Source organism: Doryrhamphus excisus, chromosome 19, assembly GCF_030265055.1.
Source record: "Doryrhamphus excisus isolate RoL2022-K1 chromosome 19, RoL_Dexc_1.0, whole genome shotgun sequence".
Taxonomy (NCBI): Eukaryota; Metazoa; Chordata; class Actinopteri; order Syngnathiformes; family Syngnathidae; genus Doryrhamphus; species Doryrhamphus excisus.
The window spans coordinates 10,970,606-10,989,199 of NC_080484.1; the positions used below are offsets into that span (position 1 = coordinate 10,970,606).

At 45.1% G+C, this 18,594-nt stretch overlaps 1 protein-coding gene across 19 annotated transcripts in view; it reads right to left on the reverse strand.

Moving 5' to 3' along the window:
* syne1a (spectrin repeat containing, nuclear envelope 1a) overlaps positions 1-18,594 on the reverse strand; it is a 114,124-nt gene that overhangs the window by 16,340 nt on the left and 79,190 nt on the right. For 10 of the 19 annotated variants that reach the window (XM_058056442.1, XM_058056443.1, XM_058056438.1 and 7 more), the window contains 39 exons: positions 18,408-18,539; positions 18,076-18,272; positions 17,879-18,011; positions 17,628-17,810; positions 17,403-17,552; positions 17,151-17,327; positions 16,931-17,086; positions 16,537-16,692; positions 16,286-16,456; positions 16,079-16,212; positions 15,802-16,006; positions 15,135-15,317; positions 14,910-15,056; positions 14,675-14,829; positions 14,466-14,613; positions 14,291-14,385; positions 13,311-13,548; positions 12,969-13,163; positions 12,651-12,776; positions 11,855-12,010; positions 11,567-11,725; positions 11,334-11,500; positions 9,029-9,191; positions 8,701-8,888; positions 8,476-8,626; positions 8,032-8,214; positions 7,791-7,928; positions 7,539-7,730; positions 7,146-7,464; positions 6,495-6,563; positions 6,022-6,155; positions 5,780-5,906; positions 5,498-5,709; positions 5,217-5,423; positions 4,612-4,740; positions 4,089-4,331; positions 3,915-4,004; positions 3,050-3,108; positions 58-1,480 (listed from right to left, as the gene is read on the reverse strand). In XM_058056442.1, coding sequence (XP_057912425.1) covers positions 1,198-1,480; positions 3,050-3,108; positions 3,915-4,004; positions 4,089-4,331; positions 4,612-4,740; positions 5,217-5,423; positions 5,498-5,709; positions 5,780-5,906; positions 6,022-6,155; positions 6,495-6,563; positions 7,146-7,464; positions 7,539-7,730; positions 7,791-7,928; positions 8,032-8,214; positions 8,476-8,626; positions 8,701-8,888; positions 9,029-9,191; positions 11,334-11,500; positions 11,567-11,725; positions 11,855-12,010; positions 12,651-12,776; positions 12,969-13,163; positions 13,311-13,548; positions 14,291-14,385; positions 14,466-14,613; positions 14,675-14,829; positions 14,910-15,056; positions 15,135-15,317; positions 15,802-16,006; positions 16,079-16,212; positions 16,286-16,456; positions 16,537-16,692; positions 16,931-17,086; positions 17,151-17,327; positions 17,403-17,552; positions 17,628-17,810; positions 17,879-18,011; positions 18,076-18,272; positions 18,408-18,539 — 6,450 coding nt within the window. In that variant the 3' untranslated portion in view covers positions 58-1,197. Of the gene's footprint in view, positions 1-57; positions 1,481-3,049; positions 3,109-3,914; positions 4,005-4,088; positions 4,332-4,611; positions 4,741-5,216; positions 5,424-5,497; positions 5,710-5,779; positions 5,907-6,021; positions 6,156-6,494; positions 6,564-7,145; positions 7,465-7,538; positions 7,731-7,790; positions 7,929-8,031; positions 8,215-8,475; positions 8,627-8,700; positions 8,889-9,028; positions 9,192-10,336; positions 10,978-11,333; positions 11,501-11,566; positions 11,726-11,854; positions 12,011-12,650; positions 12,777-12,968; positions 13,164-13,310; positions 13,549-14,290; positions 14,386-14,465; positions 14,614-14,674; positions 14,830-14,909; positions 15,057-15,134; positions 15,318-15,801; positions 16,007-16,078; positions 16,213-16,285; positions 16,457-16,536; positions 16,693-16,930; positions 17,087-17,150; positions 17,328-17,402; positions 17,553-17,627; positions 17,811-17,878; positions 18,012-18,075; positions 18,273-18,407; positions 18,540-18,594 lie in introns of those variants that run through there. The other 9 variants (XR_009120165.1, XR_009120166.1, XR_009120163.1 and 6 more) reach the window with 3 other exon arrangements.

An 18,594-nucleotide genomic window follows, 5' to 3' on the forward strand; every position in this document is an offset into this window, starting at 1 on the left:
CTCCACTTACCAGAGTTAATACAGTGTTTCACTATGAAGTGATCAATTTACACAGTGTTAAATATTTAATGTTTTATTATCTGCAAAGAGAATTCGGCATTAGCAAACTGTACAAACATAAATAATTTTCAGAACATTTTTTTACACATTGTGTTGAGATAAGGTAGTGATGTTTGATCACTTATGAATAGTAATTTTTAACATTATAACAAAGCACATTATTATGAGGATTATTAAATCTACAGCTACACAACCAGTGATTGGCTTTGGGGCTTTCAAGTGCATGCTCAAACAGAAATGTTTAAAAATATAGATATAAATATATATAACATAGCCTGTATTCAACGGAAGCAGAAATGTAACAGAAAAAAAATCTTTATCACAAGTGCCCCGATTGTTTAAATACTGGTAATAATTTAAAAACAAATTGGAATACAAGCCTTAGCTTTTGGAGGAGAGAAGTCGGCCATGTTGGCTCAAAGGCTTCAATCAGTCAGTGCAGTACCTTCACACGAGTGCGCAGACAGTTCCTCAGCAAAGTCGGTAAGAATCCGAGAGAAATTAAGTTGGCAATTTAGTCCAGGAAAAAAAATCGTTAATTAGAAAGGTAATGGACTTCACAACGTCGTGTCAACAATATTGTGGGACGTAACAAACGGACGCGCAAAACCACATCCGGGTACTTGAGTCCGCGAGGACTACTACATCCGAGGATTTTCACCCTCGCAATATCGTATATCCGGGTATTTTACGAACAGCGTTGTGTCTGTAAACAAACGGCCATAATGTCATCGAAATGGCGTCATACTTTATATTTACTGAGTTGTATAATCATTAAATCTCTTTTGGACCATTATTCTTAAACACTTGAGCTTTGTTCACACGAATATTCTTCAACTCAATAAATAGTAGCAGCACTGGGAATAGTGGACGACTTTGGTTCCCATCAGTAAGTGTGGATAAAGAGTGCTTTCTTCCTCCTTATTGATATCACTTAAAAAAAACCCATATACACATTTAAGTTCAAACAAAACAAAAATATTTGGGTTTTCCACATAAAGGTCCTTTCGTACTTAAAGGGCTGTCATAATGGTGCATCCCAGCAGGGGGCGGAGCTAGTCGCTGTAGGGCACAGGGTGAAAAAGGGCACATTCATAGGAGTGAGTCCTTGGCAAAGCAATACATGTGGCGAGGCAGCTATATCGGTGGAGGTCCGTTGGTGTAGCGCAGCATGGGATGGAAGGAGCGGGCAAAGTTGTTGGCGTGGTGACAGCTGTAGTCCTCCTGGCTCATGGGCACCAGGCAGGCCAGTCCGATGAGGAGCAGGAGCAGCAGCTGCACAGGGAGCGCTGCCCTCAGTACACGATGCAGGAAGGACTGGCCCTTGGAGGAAGAGGGGGAGGAGGATGGCCAGGAGACACCGTCCAAAATGTCAGAACGGGAGGAAACGCAGCCAGCGGCGCCGGGTGACCTCCTGCGGCTGGGAGGGAGGATACACAAAAGGAGTCAGACACGCCAAGTATTTGCAAAGCATTACTGCGTGGAGGCAAACTTGTTTTAATTGAGGCACCATACCGTTCTTATCTTATCTAAATACTTGTGGAGGATAAGTCCAGACGTCACAACACAACGTTGGGTACACCTGATATCCAACATACGAGCCGCATCAATCTGGATACTGTCAAAAAGTATCACTTTTATTTTATAATGTCTATTATCATACTTGTCATTTGGACTAATGTACAACTACTTAGGGCTGTTCCTAACATTTTGGTTATATGATTTAGGCACATATAGATATTAGAAACGGCTCTCAGTGGGATTGTTGAATGAATAATTAATTTTTTAAATGAGCATTATTGTGCAGACGTACTTAATGTTGTGACTACTAAATGTAAAAGTCATTATTTTGGTGCAAAATAATAATGCATGTTTCAAAAAGTCTACTTTTTGTATATTGTTATAATTACACAATTTTGACACAAAATGTGAATATAAATTATTTTTAAGCTTATTTTTTTTCATATTGAAAGCTTATAATATAAATGTGATCAAATAATATATATACAATATATCGCTTATCCTCACAAGGGTTGCGGGGGTATGCTGGAGCCTATCCCAGCTGTCTTTGGGCAAGAGGCGACGTACACGCTTGATTGGTAATTTTTCCTGATCATAAAAACCGATATTTAAAAATGCTGTATACAACAAATAGTTGTTCATTCCACCACAGGAGATATCATGTTATATATCATATATCTGTATCGGAAAAAATTGAGATTTGGACAATATCGGTTTTCGGCAAAAAAGCCAACGTTGAACATCCCTAATTACTGTCATTATTATATCATTTTGGCACAAATTTCAAAGTACTACATATTAACCCTTTTCTGTATATTACTATTGTATCATTTTTAGCACAGTATCTATATCCAGTATATATTAGCCATTTTCAATTACTAACATTTGTATGTATTATGATCCGCAGTAGCATGTCTGGTTAAAGAGTGGGGGCAGGGGGAGAAGGGGGAGGTTAAAATAAAAGTGCATCCAATTGTACACAGAAGACACACAATCAGATAAGACACATGACCGGCAGACACAAACACTGGTACATACGCAAACCAAAGACGTCAACCACCAAGCATCACGCACGCACGGACGAGTCAGTGGGAGGACAGAGTGTGTGAGAGTTCAATGCCATGTTTTGTTTTTTTTTTGTATTGTTTTCCAAACACAAGCAGCACTAATGCTGAAGTAAAAATGTCTCTCTGGAGACTTCTGCTTGCTGCAGGAAATGGGGTGAAAGGCGTTACCGCCATCTATGGGCCAGGACAGTGTTACAATGTTATGAAAGAAGCAGCAGCAGATCAAGGTGAAGCGGCGGGAAAAAAAAAAGGGACAGCCTGATGACCCTGCTCGTCGTAGGAGCTGGTCACATGACCTCGAGAAAAAGCCAGAGCTCATGGAACAGCAATTTAGCTGATGATCACATTTGGTTCCATCATGTTCCCGTCTTTCTCGAGGTCCAAGGGGGAGGGTGAGGTACCTGTGGCGGGGGCTGCTCTCAGGGGGTCCGGGGTGGGCCTGACTACTTTTGCCTCGAGGCTGAACGGCGTAATGAGCAGGGAGGGGTGAAAAAAGAAAGAAAAGAAATGTTTCAGTCAAGAGGCAAATGAGGCCATAAAGGAACTAAAATTGCTGGAGAGAAAGAATCATCAACAAAGCAGCAACGTAATCAATGATGTGACTGATTGGAACGCGCAAGAAATCTGGCTTCTCAACTCCTGAAAATTACTAAATCAACCACTTTTAGGCTCTAGTAGTTAAAAAAAAAAGGAGAAAGCCAGGTTTTCTTGTGGATCAACATGCTGAAAGCAGCATCTAAAAAAGCAGGGAGTACTAGAAAGTACATAGGAGACACTTTCTTGTTTTAATGCTAAAAAATAAAAACATGTTTCATATCTCATTGTAGAAATTCAAGTATTACATATTTATATATTTTATGAGGAAAAAAAGGCAATTTCAAAAGAACCCCCAGCAGGAGAAAGGGTTTCATTTGACATGAAAAAAAGTCTTAATGTTATGAAAATAAACCGAAACTTAAGGAAAAATTGTAATTTTAATTTTACAACAAAAAATTGTTATTCGGGCAAAAAAAATAATTTTATATTACGCATAAATATGAATTTTTGTAAAAAAAAAAAAGAAAAGAAAAAAAATTTAATTTTAATTTTACAACAAAAAAATTGTTATTCGGGCAAAAAAATAATTTTATATTACACATAAATACAAATTTTTGTAAAAAAAAAAGTCACATTATGAATGAAAAACACTTTCTTCAGGCCTTAATACTCCTTCATAATATTGCTTTTCTGCAGTCATGATGATATTAAATGGAAAAAAAACATTACCAGTCGTCTGCAAGGTTGGATGTTTGTTGACTCAGACACAGGAAAAGCAGCAATCATGTCACCTTTCCCAACAGATAGGGGTATGAAATCCTTCAAACAACAAAATAACACAACTCAGCTCAAGTAGCATCTCATGACGATGACACCGGCATCCACAAGGAGGCAATGTCCCACCTGTTGCGTGCTCATGGCCTCCAGTCGCCTGTGCAGACCCTCCAGGTCGTAGTCGACCTCCCGCAGGAGGAGACGCAGCCTGTTCCAGATCACGTGCACCTTCTCCCGGGCCTCCAGGCACTCGCTGCCCGGGGAAAGGTGAGGGGTGGGCGTGGGCACGGCCGTGCTGACCAGCAGCTGAGCTGAGAGCTCCTGTAGGGACGACACCTTCTGCTGAGAGTCCAGCAGCTCACGCTTGATTTGCTGCACAGAAAAGAAGGATAGGTGATGGATGTAGCAGGGATACAAATATGGAGAGGCTTGATGAAGATGCTGTTTTTTTCAATTGGATAGCCTCTTTTCTTCACAAAATACTCCTGTCACACTTTGTTTTTGTTAAACACACTTTTGCTGTTGTACCAAAATAGCTTTAAAACACACAGTTCACATCAGATTCACATCAAATAAAAACATTGAAATGTGGTTACTGAGATCAAATCAGCATCATGGGACAATAGCATGATGATGTGCTCTTGTAACGTACAGTTAGTGTCCTGTGATGAGCTTGTAGCGTTTCACGGTCCAGGTTGGGAGGCACGGGCACCACCTCGTTCCTCCGCCGGTCGATGTTCTCCAACCATAGCAGCAGACCATGGCTCATCTCGTGGAACTCCTGAGAGGAAAGACGTGTTATAGACATTCATTCATTCATTTTCTACCGCTTCTATCCCTGCTGTCTTCGGGAGAGAGGCGGGGTACACCCTGGACTGGTCGCCAGCCAATCACAGGGCACATATAGACAAACAACCATTCACACTCACATTCATACCTATGGACAATTTGGAGTCGCCAATTAACCTAGCATGTTTTTGGAATGTGGGAGGAAACCGGAATTAATGGTTGTTTGTCTATATGTGCCCTGTGATTGGCTGTGATTGGCTGGCGACCAGTCCAGGGTGTACCCCCACCTCTCACCCGAAGACAGCTGGGATAGGCTCCAGCACCCCTGCGACCCTCGTGAGAATAAGTGGTAGAAAATGAATGAATGAATAATAACAGGGCCGAATCCAAACTAAGTCAAACCCATGCGACTGATTCTCTGTGATTACTTCAAACAGGGAAAAAAAGTATTCCATCGTTTTTCTGCACCTGGCACTGCATGAGAGCCCGCTGCAGCTCCTCCCTCCACTCCTCCAGCCAAGTGCCGAGGCGATCCCAGTGTGCGTTCATCTCCTTCAGACCATCCCTCAGCTCCCACGCCTCCTCAGAGTCAGGCTCCGATTGGAGGAAGCTGGCGCTGCTCAGGTTGATGGAAAGCACCTCCGACTTGTGGGTGTCCATCCCCTTCTGCAGCTCCTGAGCACCACAGGAGAATTGAGGACTCAAGAACATTCTTGAGAAACCGAAGTGAGATGGGTTGTACGACGAACCCTGAGCTTCTTGATCCTCTGCTGGATGCTGTGGATGTCCGTGCGGAGCTCCAGTCCTCGCAGCTGGCCCAGTTCTGCCTCGCACTGACCCAACCAGGCACGCATGGTCTGCAGGTCTAAGATCAGCTGCTGCCATTGCTGCAGGTTCTGTTTGTGCTTGTGTTTTTCACTGAGGGACTGAGCTTGGATCAGCTCCCAGCGCTTGATCACACCTAGACAGGGGACAAAAGATCCTTTTAACACAACTCACACCATATTTATATTTAAATGTGTGTGACGGACCTGTGCTCTGACTGTCTGCGATGGTCGGGTTGGTGAGTCCTGGCATTTCATCTTCATCCTCTGTGAGTTCTTCCTCAGCTCGTTTCACGGCGTCAATGCTGCCACGACACTCGCCCATCAGACGCATCTGCATCAAAATTAGTTTCATTAATTTGCAATCATACAAGCTAAATCCAATTACTGTAATGTCAAATACATCGGTAACATGTGAAGCAGTTACATAAGTGAGTGATATAACGCACATAGCCCATGTAGGTGGAGTCAGCATCAGGGCTGGAACGGCTGGCGGCATCCTCTCTCGCCTGCAGGTGGTATCGTCCTGCATCCAGAACCTGGTCCAGTTGTCTGAGACTGGCCTCCAGCTGTCCTGGCTCACCTGCACAGAAACAACATCAGGTTGAAAAGATGGAAAATGGAAATGTTGTTCATGCAGGTCGCAGATGGACACGATGCATGCATTAGTTGTGACTGAAGGCAGGTTAAACAAGGACAAAGGATGATCCCTGCAATGACCAATGATTAAAGCACGTGGACCTTCATCATGCAATATAGTCATCTGCATGCTGATGGACAAAGAGCTACATTATTCCCTACGAATGGAACATGCAGCTGCTGTGCTGCCTCCTGGTGGGGTGTTGTTAGAAAAGCATGCTTTAGTTTGGAGCTTCAGAGTCAATCATGCTGAGTCATTCCTGATCAGCTCTGTGGTTCCTACCAGAGGACGATTTCAACGTGTTCTCAGTCAGTTTTATATACGCCTCCGGACTCTCGGGAATAACTACATCTGGAGAGAAAAACATAACATTCACTACTTTTTATTCATTACTTGTGCTTGCTGGGAATCAGCGACATCTGTGGCCATAGCAGGTAATTACAGGAGACCGTTTGAAGAGGTAACATTGCTAGAAGTTCTGGTCGATAAATGATAAATGATCGCTGTTTCTGGTTGGCTATGGACTACTATTGGTACAAAAGGTGCATATTTAAGGAAATGCTAAGTATTATTGGGCTAAATGAAGCTTTTAAGGCAGTTTAAGGCAATACAAGACATTGATAACTGTAGTCTACACTGGCCACTAGTGACACTATTTATCTCACAATACCACAAGGCTTATTTATGTCTTAAATGGCTTATTGTCTGTGATTATATCTATTATATAGAGTGATATGAGTGTAAAAGTGACTATAAGGGTGTATTAAGAAAGTCAAAACAGTTTTCTATGCTCTAACCATAAAATCATCCAGTTTATTTCATTTTGAATGCTAATACACAGAAATTCACTTATCACGGTCAGGTCTGGAACTAATCAACCGTGATAAAAGAGGGATTAATGTATTTAGAAAATCCAAAAGGTCACCAACTAACCTGACAGCACTGCAGTAGCCGTCCTCAGATACTCGTCCTCTTCCTCTTGCCCTCGGTTCCTTTCCCTGTGACTCCGCCCTCCTGGGCTGTCCAGACCCCTGCTCAGGTCATAGTCATGATCCCATTCCAACGGAATGGAGTCCACACTGGCTGGGGTGTCCCGGCCTGAGCGGTCTGCACGAATCAAGGTGGTCGCCCCAGAAGGTGGTCGGCTGGAGGGTCGTGGAGGTGTTGAGTCGCTCCACCGCAGCTCGGAGAGATCGGCACCCTCCTCCATGTCCAGCTCTCTGTCTGAACTGTCGAGCTCATCGTCCACGAGCTGTGAGTACGGGAAACATTAGAAAATGTAGTACTAGTAAATGAAGAGGAGCATTCCACCACCAGTCTACTTACAGGTAACCGTGTAAGCTTCTTGTAGTATCTATTGACTCGTCCGAAGACCTCCTGGTAGTACCTCTGGAGCTCCTCAAGCTCCTCTTCGATCACAGCTGCATCCAAGGGTTCACTCTTCTCAATCAGAGCATCGCCCTGCCTGAACACCAGATCGATCTTGCCCATGTTCAAGTGGATCTCCTGCTGGAACGCCTAAAGCAATAAAGGGCTCATGAGGCTCCGTTTAGAGTCTGTGGAAAAGTGCACGGTTACCTTGAGTTGTTTAATCTTAGCGTGGACGTCACACTCGGAGAAGTGTTCAATGTTGGTGAGCTGTAAGTCCATCTCAGTCAGCCACACCAGGATGCTGTCCCGAGCCGTCTCAAACTCCTCCCTCTGGCTGATGAAGTGCTGCGGAAAACAAGAGCGCGGATGTGAATACTTCACTGACATTACCTGAATATTTGAATCATTGTAGTACATAATGAGCTTTGTGTCATGTGCAGGCACTAACCTTGAGTCGGCGCAGGATGGCCGCCACCCTTTTCTGAAGCTTGTCCCATCTCCTGTTCCCATCATGCACCATTTCTTTGAGATGGCAGGATGAGTCGGTGCGGTTCTCACGAGCCAGGCGTCGATACTGCTTGTTGATGAGCTCCAGCTGGGTCAAACACTCCTGTACTTGGCGCTGGAAGGCCTGAAAGTGTTGTTAAAGAACAATGAAAGATCCTCAAGGCTTTGTGCATGCTTAACACAAGAGCCGAGGCAGGCAGACAGCATTTAATAATCACTGAGAAGCAGTGTGCATGTGCACTATGATGGACCGCAGCAGCTGAGAGGACCAGCTCAGGCGAGTTTGCGTAACATGACACTTTCCGTTTCCTCTAACCAGCAGCGTCACAGTGTTTGGCTAAGAAGCAAAACAGCAAAATGAGCATGTAATGCTCATAAATCCCACCTCAAACTTTTTGAGTTCCTCTTTGGCAACAGTGTAGAGGACGCCAGAGGAGTTGGGCGTGGCGGCTGTTCTCTCTGAAGTCTTCAGCCACTCCTCAAAGCGCGAGAAGTCGTCTAAAAACTTCTGCCACAACCTCAATGTCTCCTCAATCCTGCACAGAATAAGCTCATGCATGATTTGGCATCGCTAATGAGCATTCATTTGCCAACCAAGCGCCTCACTGACTTGAGCCTCCTCTCCATGGACATTGCGCAGATGTTCCTCCAACGTCGGTCCAGCCCCCTGGTGGCCTGCTGGATAGAGTCGCACTCCGTCTCGGTGGAGCAGGCGTCGCAGTCGTGCAGGAGCACTTCGCACAAGTTCAGCACGGAAGCCACACCTGTACTGTGTCTCTCGATGTCCCTCTGCAGCTCCTGAGAAAGGAGATACAAGTCTTATCCTCATGTACACAAAAACAGGCTCAACATTGGGATTTCATAATGTGCTTCAGTGATGTCCAATTCTCAATACTCCTGCAATGCGTCACTACTTGACTGTTTCAAAGTTGTCTTGCCTGCTGCTGGTTGAGCTTCCTTTGGATCTCCTGGTCGTCGCACGTGTCGTATACGATGGGCCTGGACAGCTCAGTCTCGATGTGAGCCAGCCAGGAGCGCAGGCCGCTCATGTTTTTGTCTAACTGCTGCACCGCCACGAGGGTCTCCCTCAGCTTCTTCACCCTGGCAGGGAAGCAAAACCACAGAGGGGAGTAACACAACTGTAAACACTACTTCATCCAGGATATTTTATTTACAAGCACACACAGAAATAACCTGAAGCTTCTTGCTGGGAGGCAGAGGGAGAACAATGATCATGATAGTCAAATCTTATCTGATTGCATTTGACCTACTTAAGACATTTGGTGCCTCACCCAGCAAAGCAACCCAGCTCTCACCATCTCGCCACAGACTTGATAAAGGTGAAGGTGGCTGTGACATTCCTTCTCATGTCAATTTGTCCTAAAGCTTGTTACATAGAAGAAGAACTAACCAATGCACTACCACATAGCTGGGTATTATACCTGCACCTAAACTAAACACCATGGTAACCGGAAGCCTGTGATAACCGGTGAGAGGCTTATTTTTTGGAACTTTAATCATGATTTGGAGTACATGAGAAAGTGGAAAGGAAAAAAATCAATGACAACATGGTAATTTCTTAACAAGTATACAGTCGTCCCTTGTTTACCCGACTGTATAAGTGAATTTCCACACAATTAATAACACCTAGTGTCCAGTGTAGTACACTACATTCACAATTAGTACGCTTATTCTGCCTTGGTTAGTTCTTTTAGTTATTCTTATGCTTGAAAATGCTTAATTTAGGCCAAGAATAAGTACAATTTGCTTACATATCTACATTGCAGTAGCAGCAAAACAAATGTTGTAAAAGCAGAAAATAGCTCAACCTTAATAGCAACGAGGAGTAATTGTTTCACCCAAACGCTACCAAAGATTTAAAGTGTATACAGAGGTAGACAAAGCAGCTGAATGCTGCCCTAAATAGAGTTATTTGCTTTTGTAGACTATGGATCCGGGCTGGAGAAGTGAATTGGAGCACTTTGTTGTTGACTCTTATTCTTACATGACTATCACTCATGTTCAATTTGATGCAAAGCTTTGCTAAAAACACAAAGTAGCCTCCTGCAAAAAAAGTAAAACACTACTTGTATGCTGCCCATTTCTGAATACCAGTGTATTGTTTGCATGCAGCCATACAAGAATCCTCATTTGATCCCCATCCAAGTCCACTTAAGCTCCAGACAGCAAAGTGTGGTTAGAAGACACAAACATAATACAGAAACGCTTCTCAAAGATTGTCCTGCCTGTTGACATCGCAGTCACACTGTGGCAGATCCTCGCCCGGGCTGTCTGCCATCTTATCCCAGCCTAAATCCAAAACCATGGGGGTGCAAGATTCCCGGAGACGACTTTAACAAGAAAGCGTTACTCGTCTGCATGCAAACCGTCTTCTCTTTCGTCTCCGTGTGGGACTTTCTCCCCACAGGAGTCTGTGCAATAGGGTGGTTGGGGTGGGGGAAGCAGCTGGTATTTGTGAGGTGGCACAAGTGTGACTTATCAACTGTTGGAAAAAAAAAAGTGTGGGCGGGTTCACATACGCGTGCCTGAGAGTGACAAGTACTGCTGTTTCTAAAAGCGGACTTACAGTCAGAGGCATGTGGCCAGGCTGAACTGTTACACAGCAAACACACACACCAGGACAGGCGGCAGGAGTCATGCATCAGGAAAAACGTTATAGCATTCGACTGACTTTACAGCAAAGAACGCAGCTGTCTGTTTGAGGTCAGAGTGTCCTCCCTTGCTTCCCTCCTCCTGTACAGTCCCACGGGGCAACAGCCGGGTTATAGCAGGGGGAGGATTTTACTCTATATGCTAAAGGTATGCAGAACTATTTATTATTCATTAATGGCCATCAATGTTCATTTGTTCGTTCGAAAGGGGGGTGGGGGGTGGTATCCCAGCTGTCTTCGGGCGAGAGGCGGGGTACACCCTGGATTGATCAGCCAATCACAGGGCACATATAGACAAACAACCATTCACACTCACATTCATACCTATGGACAATTTGGAGTCACCAATTAACCTAGCATGTTTTTGGAATGTGGGAGGAAACCCACACATGCACAGGGAGAACATGCAAACTCCACTTAGAGATGGCCAAGGGTGGAATTGAACTCGGGTCTTCTAGCTGTGAGGCCTGCGGGCTAACCACATGCCCGCCGTGCAGCCATCAATGCGGCCATCAATGTATTCAAATCAAATATGGCCATATTAGAGAGGTCATCCTGAGGGTTGACCTACCTGGCGGCAATGAGGTCCAGCAGGTGTTGCCAGCGCTCGTTGACTTTATTGAGTTTGTGTTGTATTTCCGCTGCCTTGGTGTCCTGGCTGGCCCGAGCCAAGCGCTCTCCCATGAGCTGAAGCTGCTGCTTATTCTCCTGAGCAACACCGATCTCTTCCTGGTAATCCTGGTGGAGAGCCGGGAGACAGTTTAGCACATGGAGTGTAGTACTATGTAACACGTAATATGTCACCTTGCGCAGCTTTTCGATCATCTCCTCAATGCTGATGTCCCCATTTTGAGAGACTTTGCTCTCCATTTGTGTGAGCCATTCGCACAGTTCCTTGTTCTTCTCATTGAACACGGCCCACTCGTTCAACTTCTCGCTGACCTGCTGCCGGCGCAGGGAAAGCTGAGGCCACAAAGTACAAATATACACTATGAATACAAATATACTGCATTATATTTTATGATTGGATCTAATTATTATTATTAGATAAAATAATAAAAATAATTGAAACAAGGGGAAAAGTGACTTTACCTGATGGCACACCTCGTCCCACTGGCGCTGGAGAAGATGGAGGCGTTCCTGAAGGACAGTGATGTCATCGTTGCCCACCACGCCCACCAAGGAGTCCCTCAGGAGGAACAAGGAAGTGAGTTCATCGCTCCAGCCCTCCACGCTGCTCTCCAGCTCCTGCATGAACACATGACAACGAAGAAGGTCACGATTTGTGGACAGTCAAAGCCTAACTTGACTTCGAGACCACAACCAAAAACATGAGCAGGTTACCTAAGAATATACCTAAGAATATACCAGCTACATCATCACCTTGCATGTCTTCTTCCTCTTCTGTCACTGTGAAGGTTTCGCTTTGGTGCAATCATGTGTGGACCAGGCACACACACACACACAAATGTATGCATCCATGCACCCCCACCACTTCCATCCTCTCACTGCGCATGCACCCCCGCCTCCTTTTTCACCCCACCCCCGTCTTTTCTTCCCTCTCATGTGCAGCTCTGCTCCTCCCCCGAGGGGCCGAGGATGTGTCGTGCATGAAACATGAATGTACACCACGTCCAGTAATTATCCCGTACCAGGACTGGCTATGATGTCAATTCTCAGATGGGGCCGCTGCTGAATAACAATGATGAAAGCATCACATCCTTCATGTTGTTGCCTTGAAGCATCGTTATTACACAAAAAACATAAAAAGCGACTATATCAACACCTTAGCAGGTCAAACAATGCTACAATAAAGATCATTTTGCCCCAGCTTGCTTATCTCACGGCTGTGTATTATTAACAGGATATTAAGTGCCGCTATCATCACCTTGCATCTCATCTGCTCCGAGTGCAGCTCTTCGTGATGGTCAGGCAGCGCCACAGACAGCTTCCTCTTGAAGGCCCTCAGCTTCTCCAGAGAGGCGTCGATGCCTTTATCGCATCGCTCCCAGTTCTAAACACACAACAAACACAAAATAACAGTTCCAGTGGGGAGATTTTGGGGAGGTTCTGCTCCAAAGGGTGCAGATTATGGTTATTTTTAGCGTATGCAAAGTAGCATGCAAGGAGCTCACACATAAGGTACACCTGCACAATCTAATAAGCAGACAGAGTAGAAATGATGGCAGGTCCACTTGAGTCTGACCTTGAGCAGACCATGCAGCTCCTTCCTCTGCTGGTCCAGGCGTTGGTGGGCGTGTCTCCACCTCTCCTGGATCTCCATCAGCTCTGTCTGCAGCATAGACTCGGCCTGGGCGTCGGCCGACAGCAGCAGGCTTCTGCCGGCCTCCACCGTCACGATGTAGCCTCCTTGCTGCCTCTGGAGGACGCGCTCTCTCAGCTGCATGAGTGAGGACAACGAGAGTGGACCGAGGGGGTAGAGGTTAACTAAGGGAATCTACGATCGGGAGATGGGGTGAATGTTTATCAGCGTGGGATTAGTTAAGAATGACTTTTTCTCCTTTGTGTTATTATTATTATTACATACTTGTATCTGATCCAGCAGGTTTCTAGCCTGCTGCAGAGCAACTGGTTCTCCTCCTGGCTGATGCACATCCAGGTCGCGAGAAACGTCCTGCAGCCAGCGCAGCAGCTTTTCAGACATCTCGTGGTAGTTCTGCCACTGGTGGACCAGACTGTCAATAATGCCTCTTCGCTGCTGGGCCCGCCTCGCCACACCCTGCCACTGATTAGCCAGCAAGGCCAGCTTAACACTGAAGTCGTCTCTGTTAATGTTACAAAAACGTTACATGATAAGGATACACACACTCTAAAAAGTAATTCAGAGTATCTGTTGACACCACTTGATTTAATACATAAATGCAATGTAAAAAATGTAAATAATTGATTTAGATAAACTTTCTAAGTTGCTAACTTTATTTTTTAAGTTATGTTCAAATAATAATGTTGGCTATTACATGAACTTAATTTAGCATGTCATATACACTCAAATTATTATTGTTGGTAAACTTAAAACAAAATTCAAGTTGCCATGACTTAATACAATTAGCTTGGCAACAAATATTATTTAGAGAATATATATATATATATATATATATATATATATATATATATATATATATATATATATATATATATAGTTACTGCTACTTAAAAAGCTGTGTGCATTGTTATTATAATTAAGTAGACAACAAATTAAACTACTTTGAATAAAATGATTAAGTCAGTTCACTTAACATATTTTTTTGAGTTACAAACTTAAAAACGTGTCCCTATGACAACAATTATTCAGTAAGCATTACTTAAAATAAGCTTTGAGTGAAGAGGAAAAGCTAATTCGTGCAATGCAATATTGTTTGTTGGTTCAAAGCAATTTCAAATTAAGTTGTCATAACTAAGAAAGACAAATGAAAACTGTTGCATTGATTTTTTTTGTTTACGCTAAACATTTATTTTTTGAGTGCAGGAGATGTTTTCGTAAGGTAATGTCACAGGTCTTTAAGTTACCCATCATCCACTTGTCCTTGGTCCAGCATACGATGGCCATCGCTGATAATAGAGTAAAGAATCTGCTGTTGGCTGAACATCTCAGCCTGAAACAACTGCAATTGTAAAACATACACCGCATGATAACACCGTCTGACACATTTAGCACGCAACAACCACACAGCGCCTCTCTGACCTCATGGTCTCGCTGCTGCTCCAGCAGACGCTCATGGTTGCCTGAGATCTCCCCAGCCAGTTTTTGCTCAGTCTGAGACAGGAAGTCCATCCAGGCTTCGCACTTCTGCAGGAAGCTCTGGTGCAGGAGTAGCACCGCCTGCAGTTTACTGGAGTGGGATGCATGTTTTGGTAAGGGATGGCGTGCCACCATAAGTGATCATTACGTACCTGAACCGCTCACTGAGGTGAGCCAAGTGGGACGCCCACGCTCTGTTCAGACACTGAAGACGCTTCAGGTCTCTGTCACTGACTGGGAGTCTGTACATGAGCAAATTGACGCGCTCCAGGTCTGGAGAAAGGCTGCTCAGCTTGGCGAGAGGAGCCTGGGAACAACAAACGGACAACCATCAGTCCAGATGTCTCCTAAACAAAAGACATGCACATCCAGAAATGTATTTGGTACCTTCAGTTTTTCCATACGTGTCTGTATCTCACTAAGCGCTGGCGAGCCAAGCTGGTCAGACTCCTTCAACACTTCTGCAGCCTCAGCTGCCGTATGGATAAGCGTGTCCAATTGTTCCCTGAAGCCCTCACAGGCCCGGCCTCCAGACTAGTCAACAAACAAATCACCATCACGACTCTTTAGTCTCACTGTGACTGCAGTTAACCTCTCTATGCTTGCTCCTACCTGCAGTACCTCCTGCTGCCTGTTGAGGGCGTGTGTCAGCGCTGCGAGGCGATGCCTCAGAGACATGTGGTCCGACTGAAGGGCTGCAAAGGAGGAGGCATCCACTCTGGTCCTCAGCTGCTCTCCCAATGCTTGCAGCTGCTGGAGGGAATGCTGGACAAATTCTTGATCACCAAGACACTCCTGTATACAACACAAGTGCCGTCATTGGAAGTGAGGTTGGCATGGAATTACCTGAGCTTTTATACTTGATTACAAGCCATAGTGACTATATTATTTGTATTTGGCTGGGGTGTAAAAAAATGGACAGAACCAGAAAAGCTGCTGCACTAGATTCCTAAATTACAGAGTCTGGGAAGAGTATTAAGGCAAGCATTCCAGGAGAAATCTCCCAGCAAGGCCCCATAATCCCAGGATAGGAGAGGACCCCTGTTGTGTAAATCAGGAGCCTGTCTCTCCTCTAAAGACTTTTGTTGAATTGGATTGTGACTCCGCATTCAAGCACATTAAAAGAGAAGGGGTGCAATTTAGTATTCCGCAGAGGGGACTTGTAAATCACATCTCAGTATTGTCCCGTTTCCAACAAACCCAATGACATGCAAATGAGGTTTCAGCCACAGATGTATTAAAACAGCAACGTTTAAGGTCAAAAGAGACAACAACTCACATTGCAGTCCTTCATCCAGGAACTGCTCTCCTCTTCAGTGATGTCCTTGTCGGTGGCGCTCTTGAGCAGGCGGTCAGCACGCTCCTCCTGCCTTTGCACTGCTTTCACACAACTACTGTACAGTTCTTTATAATGCCGCCACAGGCCCAGCAAGGCCTTACTGCTCCTCAGCTGCTCCGAGATCTGCTCTAGCAGGTCGTTCCATCTGGAATAAAATGACATAAGAATGTCATTTCTGCTAACTTGCTTCTTAAATCAATTGTTTCTTCAATGTTACCTCATGTTGACATCCCGCAGGGCTCTGTTAAGTGTTTCGGCGACACACGGGTGGCACTCTGTGAGGAGCTGCTGTGTTACAGAGCCAAACTTGCGCAGACTGTTCTCCTGCTTGTCCATTTCCTCTTGCAGGTTCTTAAACAACAAGAAATAAAGTCAAATATAACATACAACAACTCTCACAATAAGCTTTGTGCAGTTGACTGACCTCTAGACTCTCCACCTGTTGCTGCGCAGCCTCCAGAGAACCGCTAACAAGGTGCAGCCTGGACACACAGTACCTCCCCTCCATCAGGTAGCCAATAATCTCCTCTGAAGCTCGTCTGTATAAGGTCCATTGTTCCAGCACTGACCGCAGACTCACTTTCATCTGACTTATCTGATAGCAAACGGGAGGCAATGTTATTTTAGCACAAAATGACAAGTCACCGTTGATGACTTCAACAGTGCCGCACTTACCATGTGGTCCAAATGAGCCCAGGACTGGCTCAGTCCCTTGAGGGTCTCCTTTACAACACAGCAAGCCTCTCCTTTCTTATCCTGGATGAGAGCGTTTCCTCGTTCCTCTGCCTTCTCTAGATCCTTCTCTTTCTCCTTCACTAATTCCTCCAACTCCTGAAAAAAGGTCAATGTATTTGAAGGAAGAAACACAAAACTAGAATAACAGTGAGCGATACTATCACTGAGCCTTAAGAGACTATATTCCAATAAGGGTGTCTTAGAATATTCCACACAGACGCTCCTTACCGAGCAGTTTCCTTGCTGTGTTGTCTTTAGTGAATAAAATGGACAAGGTGTATGTGCCCCCCCTCTATAAAATCAGATATGCTGTAGTCCATGTTCGGAAACCTACCTGACAATCCTTAAGTGCATTCTGCACTGATGCTACGTCCTCAATCCTGTGTCTCTTCTTTAATTTCTCCTCCTGGAGTGTCAGCCATGTTTTCAAGGCCTGTACTCCATTTTCATGCTCGAACCAACTTTCCAAAAGTCCTTCCAAATGCTGAATCTAAAAAGAAAAATTCAGACAGCAAGTCAGTGCGGTGGACACAAGAGGACAAAAGTCTGCTTACTTTTTCCGTGATGAGCCCTTGTAGTATCTGCCATCGTCTATTCATGGCTCCCAGCCTCTCTGCAAAGTCCGTTTTATCACTCCTTTTTCCTTCCACGTCCTGACTGCTGATCTGTAGCACTGACTGGTTCACAAAGTCCACAGTCAGCTGCTTGCAGGTCAGATCGATGCGGAACCCCTGTGAATGACCATGAGGGCATCATCAGAAGAGGTACGGAAGCAGGAAATAAAAGGTGTTTTATTTTCATTTTACCTTGTACTTCTGCAAGAAGTTCTGGACCACCTCGGAGCCCACAGCTGCAGCTATTTTGTCCTGATCTTCATCTATGATGTTCTCCATGAGCGAGATCCAGCTTATCAGCTCCGCTATGGCGTGCCTTGACGCCAGCTTCTCCATCTGCAGCTGAGATGGACAAAAGGTGATTGGTTACAACGATATCAGACACATCCGCTCTCGGAAGTGTGCTGCTCTTTGCACCTGATGGAGCTTCTCTTGGACAACGGGAATGCGTGTGAGCAGCTCGGCCCACTGAGTGTCAATGTGGCCTAGTGCTGTTCTCAGACTAGCTGTGTCTACTCTCTTTAGTCTCAGCAGCTGGTTGCCCGTGCTCAGGACGGACGAACGCAGAGAAGACTTTGCATCCACCTCCTTGGAAAACTCCTGCAAGAGGAACAATTGACTCTCAGTAGGACGCAGAGAAGTACAGTCACAGTAATATTTGTACCTACCAGGAAAGCACAGAGGTGGTCTCGAACCGTTTCCAGTTCCTGAGGCACAGTGACCGACTGGGTTGTCCAAAACTCCAATCTGTCTAGCGCTAAATGCAACCAGTGGCTCAGCTCTGCAGACTCCCTTTGGTACCTGTGGAAAAAAAAATTAAACTCAAGAAAATAAAGTACCAATGTTAACTTTGCCCAAAGCTGACCTGCTCCAGTGTTTGAGTGTGGAGTCGAGGCGGTGGAGCTCCTTGTTGACTTTGGTGGTCGATGAAAGCCAGTGCTCTCCCAGCTGCGTCAGCTGGTTCTCCAAGTCGAGACAGCTAACAGACAGGAGAAGCTTCTTGCCCTCCTCCAGAACCTGATACAGTTGGGGCTGATGCTCAGTCAGACTGGCCTTCAGACGCTAGAGAACCAAAGCAAGGACAGTCAAGTGTGTACATACACTATTTACTTAGAAATATAAATAAATAAAGTGTGAACTCTGACCTCAGCCCCATGAATGAATGATCATTATTGACTTCCTGTATGAGTTTCTTACCTGGTGGAGACTGATCCTCTCAAGGAGTCTCTCCTCCGTCTCCTCCACCAGGCCCAGAGTGGGGATGCTGCACTCCACAGCCTCCAACTGCCTACACAAAGCCTGGTAGTCTTCCACAAGCCTGCTCCATGACTAATGGAGGAAACAAAATATATTTTGTATTCAACTGCATTTGTATGAATTCATG